The following is a 6858-nucleotide window of genomic DNA, read 5'->3' on the forward strand; positions in this document are numbered from 1 at the left end:
ACACGACACAAATTCGAGCATCCTCTTTGTATTGGTTTAGGACTGGTAACGTCTCACAGTCACAGAGGGGCTTGTGCATGAATGAGCTTTGTGCTTCATCCTCTGTCTGTGATTTAACTTCAGTGTTTTCTTGAACTTATTAAAGAAAGGATCCAACACAACTCAGGAATCTCAATTTCAGCCTTTTTATTTTGTTCTCACTGTTTCTGTGATTGGTGCTTCTTATAGTAAGGCACTTTGCAGCGCTCCCAGTTCCGTCTCTCTGCTGCAGCTGCTCTCCTCCTCTTCCTCCTCCTCCCCCTCTCCGGCCTGGCCGCTACTGAAATAGGAAAGGCATAACTAGAAGATTCTTACCAGCTGCAAAACCCTGCCTTCCCTACCACCACGCCCTGAACCTACTGCTCAACTCCTTCCAGCCAAACCACCAACCTCACTCCACCACACTCTTATGTCACCTCCAAGCAGTAGTGATGACACTCATATATTCACATTTAGGAAAACACAGCAAAAGTGGAATCCATCTTTGAACGTACTTCACATATCATGTTCTTGTCACGTCATTTTAGGCTAAGTTGCATAACATATTTACTGTACGTAAGAGTGAAAATTAAGTTAGCAAGCAACCGAGTATACTCACAGGCTAGTGAATACACCTTCTGAATGTAGAGAACAAAGTTTTCATCCCGTCACACATAAAAACAAATGGAAATAAACTAATTTGGTTGAATAACAAAGCAAGGTTAATGGGGAAAAAAATATGTCTACTGTAGTGACACTGAGGCATGGAAGGATTTGAATCATGTGAACTAAACATTCAAACTGGTGATAGTGATCATGATGTTTGTAAAAACAAAACAAAACAAAAAAACTTTAAAACACATCAGATCTCAGTGGTGAAACAAGTCATGCTGGATATCTAAAATAATATCGACGGGGTAATTTTTTAGCAATGAAAGGATAACAAATCATTGAATGGAAATGAAAATGGTCACCCTACAGAGCTCTAAACTAAAAGAAAACCCACAAATCAAAGTAAGAAATAATAGAGCAGGCTAGTCTATTTTACCGAAACTTCACTACAGTAACTCAAAATGTTACTAAGTAGTTTGTTTGGCCTTCACATGTCTGTATGCATGTCTGGCAACATTGGGGCATGCTCCTAATAAGATGATGGATCGTGTCCTGGGGAATCGCCTCCCAGATCTGGACCAGGGCATCGCTGAGATCCTGGACAGTCTGAGATGCAACCTGGCCCAAAACGTAATGTATTCTGTGGGATTTAGATCCCTTCATCCTGCACAAGCTGCCTGCATACTCTCACCACTGTAGCCCACTGAACCAATGTAGGGTCTAACAGTGGGTCCAAAGATTTCGTCTTGATTCCGAATGCAGTGAGGCTGCCGTTGCAAAGCCTGTAGCAAGGCCTGCAATTCTGCTATTCTATGATTTTTTTCATCAGAGACATTCACACCAGTGGCCTACTGGAGGTCATTTTGAAGCCCTGGCAGTGCTCACCCTGCTCAGCACTCCAGCTCTCCTAGAGTCCCTGTCCGTCTCCTGGAATCTCCTCCATGCTTTTGAGACTGTGCTGGAAAACACAGGAAATCTTCTAGCAATGGCACTTGTTGATGTGCCATCCTGGAGGAGACTCATCTGTGAAACCTCTGTAGGGTCCAGGTATTATCTTATGCTACCAGCAGCTAAATGCAAAACTAATGAAAAAACAGTAAGAAAAGATGAGGAGGTAAAAATGTGGCCTCCACCTGTAAAACCTTTCCTGTTTTGTGGGCTGTCTCATTGTTGCCCCTCTAGTGCACCTGTTGTTAATTTCATTAACAACAAAGCAACTGAAACTGATTAACAACCCCCTCTGCTACTTAATTAACCAGATCAATATCACTGAAGTTTAAATCACTTGGTACTATAATTAACTCATTCACTGCCATTGACGTCTATAGCCGTCAATGGCAGTGAATGAGTCAATGGGTTTAACTCATTCACTGCCAATGGCTGGCAGTGAATGAGTTAATTCTTTTGATCAGTGTATAAGTTAAGGTAAACTTATTAAATTAATGAGGCAGTTAAAGGTTGTAAACCTTGAATGGAGAAAGTGCGGGACGTCCTGCTAATTGTGGTTTACCAACTTTGTCTTTCTCTGAAGCTGCTGTATTCACTGTTATATATATTTACATATATATTTTTTTAAAGATTAAACAATTGAAAATATGGTGTGCATATATTATACAAACACAAATATTAAAACAATGTTTGTACGTTTCAGAATTTTTTTTAAGGCATATCTGTCGTCTTTCACGCTATTTCAACAACACTCAAACACAAAAATCCTCACCTTTGACAGTTTTCTCTCAGTAGGTTGTGGTGGTTTGCATGTACACGATCCCTGAAGGCTCTAGAAAGGGACTAAGTAAATATCCAGAACAAATTGAATTTGAATGCTGCTGCTTTGCTTCTGATTTAAATGACTTGGGGGGGGCACACCAGAGCTATCCATCAATTTAGTTGGGACATAGATGGCAGGTTTTGCATGAAGCTCTGAATCACCACTGGTATCTTTTCAGACTTGTTCAGACTTGTTGCAGAGGGATCATAACCGGAGTGAATTTCAAAGCTTCCCTGCTAACATCTACCAAGTGTAAGTAGGTAAGTGCTGCTGTACAAAAAGGTCTGAGGAATGAATGGGAGAGACTAATATTTATAAAGAGATTAAGAGAAAACAGTGTGATAGCCACGTAAGTTTGGCTGATTTCAGTTTAAATCTGCTGAAACATTATGTTAAAAGCAGTTTAACTTCCTGAGACTAGCATGTACAACTCATTCTCTATTTTTTCTTTAGTCATTTTAGAGCAATTTCACTAAAACAACCATCTGAGACTAAGGTTAACACATTACGTCTTTGTCTGATTTTGATTTTGTTGTAATGTTTTACACTGACTGACAGCAAATAGTAGTAAAATTTATAGCTGACAAAATATGTAGTGAGCAAAGTGACAATAAACACAGCTCAACTGACAGAGAACTGAATTGGTTTAACTCCTGTTTTCATGTCAGTTTTTGAAAACCATGATTAATTAAACTGTCACATAGATATAGGAACAAGTATAGATAAAAAAAATAATAATTAAAAAAGGCAGCTCATTAAAGAAGTATTCCTGTATAAACTGGACCACAGTCACTGTAGTGTCTGAAAGTACTTGGTGTCATAACAGCTGTGTTAGGCAGCCAGGAATGGACCCAAAATCCAAACTAAACTCAAAACACAGCTTTATTGCTGGAATTATTCATTATAAACTAAAACTGGGAAAACACTTTAAACTAAACAGACAGACTAGCAGAAAACCCAGCATTCAGGGTGATCACAACAACCAGCGGAGGAAGAGGCAGACATTAAAAGCACAAGGCAAACGAAGGAATAGACCAGTGACCACAGGTGGGAACACAACTGAACATAGCGGAACCAAGACAGATCATTACACTTAATTGCTAAAGAGTTATTATATCTACATTTTTGAAACAGCCGTTTATAGAGGAATTAACCTGAAATAACCAAAATGCTATTTATGTCATCAAAGGGTTAGTAGGGATAATTACAAAAGGCTCTCAAGATACAGGTTGGCAGATACACAAGTTTAACTGACGCTGATAGCTCAACGATCCAGCGAAGACTAGTGCAGACTCGCCATCTAAGTGGTGCAGTAATCAGCTGGGATCAGTGGCTGGTGCGGTGATGAGCAGGTGTGTGGGCTAGCAGCGGGAGCCCGCAATGAGCGTCGCCGCGGCGAGAGAGAGAGTGAGAGAGAGCAAACAAACCACAAACATATTGCCCAATAGAGGATCGACCAGCGGGGCACAGGGACCATGACAATTTGTCATCAAAGATCCATTTAGACTGGTCTACACTGTTAGTGCTCTTTAAACATCAAAATAAACTAAAACTCAATACGATGGGTCAGATGACCCAATATCGTGACAAAGGGATCAGACACTGAACACAGTGTATGATCCGCCAAGAACAAAAAACCAAAGCTATCTCACTATTCAGTTTGATCTCACTCGCACTCTTATTTTGTAAATGTCATTACAACAATTTATTTAAATTAGTATTTCTATTGTTTTGTGTTCTTTTCTTTTTAAATAATAGGACATTTCACTTGAAATTTGAAATGTTTTATTGATTTCTTTAAACATACAAGGACCTATATCTGTGCAATTTACTCTAGTTGTGTTTAATGAAGAGTTTATTGTTCCCAGCATTTATCAGTAGAGCGTTATGTGGACACAGTAGACGCTGCTCTTCCTCACTATAAAATTTCTGTTCTGTGTCCTGTCTGTGCAGGCTTTTTGTCCACTTTTCTCCTGTGAAAAACACAATGACGAAGCACGTTGCCCTCTTGCTCATTCTTTTCCCCGTGTGTGGACATCTGCTGGACATCAAGTTTTATAATAACCCTTACGAGTATACCTGGGAAGAGGCAGTAGCATTCTGCAGGAAGAACCACACTGACTTGGTCCGAGTGAGAACTGCAGAAGAGAATGAAGCTCTACAGCACTCTGGATGGATCGGTTTGTCCCGGAAGGATGCAACAAGTCCATGGAAATGGTCCAGAGGAGGCGAAATAGCCATCTTCATACCATGGGATGGCGGTAAATTCTCATACTCCTTAGATGTTACAAGACCAAACTTACTGGTAATTATTCCAAACTTATTTGCATTGAGACCTGAAATCAGTTTGAGAAATTTTGAGCATTCAACAATTTAAGTGGTGAGAAAGGATCAGATTTACAGTGTGGAGCAGTGTTGTCTACCACAGTGTTGACTGTAATGAGTTTCATGATGTCCCAAAACAACTGTTTCAGCTGGAACTTCAGCAAGGAGGGTTTGTTAGACACATAAACACTGTACTGGTAAAATGATTTGATACTGAATCTAGTTGAATAGACCTTTAAAACATCTCTGAAATCCATCCCATTCTTTTTTCTCTATTGTACTTCGACTTCTTGCAGCACCAGAAGAGGATGAAAACTGTGTGAACAGAAAAAGCGACGGAAAATGGGAAAGCAAGAAGTGTGATGAAAAAAAAACTTTCCTATGTTATGAGGAAAAGTTGATTCTGGTGAAGGAGAATAAAACATGGGAGGAGGCATTAGAACACTGCAGGTCTCTGGATGGAGTGGTCACAGAAGATCCAGCCTCTTCATACAGGAACCACGGCTATGACCTGGCCTCCCTGATCACTCCAGATGACTACACCACTGCACGAGAGACCGCAAAAGAGGCTACCACTGATGAGGTTGGGCAGTTTTCTGCATGCGTTTTTGTTGGTGAGAGACTCATAACTATACTTACTGTAACTTTGTTTGTTTCTCTTTGTTTACTGTTGGCAGGTGTGGACAGGCCTGTGTAACCTGGCTGGTGAGTGGCTGTGGGTGGGTGGAGAAGAAATGCAATATGAGGATATCCCAAAATGCCCAACCGAGGGCCTCTGTGGCGTCCTCGAGAAGAATGGTAGTTCACCCTACGGCATAAGAAACTGCCAGCAGAAAAGGAACTTTCTCTGTTCCAAAATGAATTAAGTGCTGTACTTAAGTAAAAATTTGATATATCTGTACTTACCTTTCCATCTTATGACACTTAGATACATGTGTGTCAAAGTAAACAGGAGAAATAATCCAAAGCAGACTCCACAGACAGGGTTAAACAAAAATGAACCGTTATTCAGGTTTATGAGTGAGTCCAAAATTAGAAATTCCAAGAACAATGGGAACCTGACAAACACTTTACACTACCAGTTAAAAGTTTTTGAGTTAGAATAATTGTACCTTCATTCATGATGCATGTTACCAAGATATCAATTAATATAGTCAGTACATTGAAAAGGTGAGAAATAGTGATGAAATGTTTTCATACTGTTAGATTATACAATGACGATAGATTAATGCAAACCAGAAAAATCATAACGTCTTGTTATATGTGTTATTTTCCTAATGTAGTTGTGTGACATGTCAAGTAAATACTGGACTATACATACAGTAATTTAAAAGTTGTCTCAAGTCAATAAAGATATTAAATAAAGATTAATGTGCAGTTAAGCAATTATTTGTCTTTATAAGCAGTGGTGAGGGAACCATATGGTTACTTTCCCTGCTATGAGGCTTTTTTTACATCCTAAAACAGGCCGTCTTGTATTCCTTTTGAAAAAAATGTTTTACATAATTCGAGAAGTACACTCTAACTACATACATAGGAATTTGTTATGAAACGGCTGTGTACATGCAGGAGTGGTAGTAGGAGGACCCAGTGTGCAGACACTCGGAGGTGGAACTTGAACTCAAAACAGCTTTAACACTGAACTCAAAAGGTTACCAATAGTGATGTGTCCTGTGTGTCGAAGCGTCGAATCATGTGTCGGGTAATCTCGGGGCGTTTTTTGTGAAGCGCGTATCGAGGCTTGCTTTGATTACGTATGCAGTGATGTTCGAGGCCTCGCGGGCAGTCCGTACCACGTGACTGATTCAGGGACTGGTTCACCGGTTCGCGCCAGATTCGAAATAAAATGGGCAGAAAAACAGCTGATTCCCCATCACACTGTGTTGTGGAATTGGATTACGTATGTGCTACATAGTTACTTGTGCATTTCTTATTCGATGGAACCAGCAAGGAAGAGATGTTTTTTTTTTTAAATTTTGTCTCTCCTAATAAAGTATGCACACAGTAATAAATATCACAAATGATAAACACCAAAATATAAATAAACAACACTACACATCCTATAATCTGATTTCTGTCTTTTAGTTTATCAAAAAGTGAAACACCAAACACTAGTTTGTGTCATTATCCAG

The 6858-nt window shown here is 39.7% G+C and overlaps 1 protein-coding gene across 1 annotated transcript; it reads left to right on the forward strand.

Annotated features, from left to right (window-relative positions):
- The first annotated feature begins 2612 nt into the window (after window positions 1-2612).
- On the forward strand, window positions 2613-6069 carry LOC102307120 (lymphocyte antigen 75). The gene is made up of 4 exons (XM_014330804.2): window positions 2613-2653; window positions 4355-4662; window positions 5023-5309; window positions 5404-6069. Exons 2-4 carry the CDS (start codon window positions 4389-4391, stop codon window positions 5590-5592), a joined length of 750 nt encoding a protein of 249 aa, XP_014186290.1. The 5' UTR covers window positions 2613-2653; window positions 4355-4388; the 3' UTR covers window positions 5593-6069.
- The last annotated feature ends 789 nt before the right edge of the window (window positions 6070-6858 follow it).

This window comes from Haplochromis burtoni, unplaced genomic scaffold (assembly GCF_018398535.1).
Source record: "Haplochromis burtoni strain Fernald_Lab_line unplaced genomic scaffold, NCSU_Asbu1 Contig_1024, whole genome shotgun sequence".
NCBI lineage: Eukaryota > Metazoa > Chordata > Actinopteri > Cichliformes > Cichlidae > Haplochromis > Haplochromis burtoni.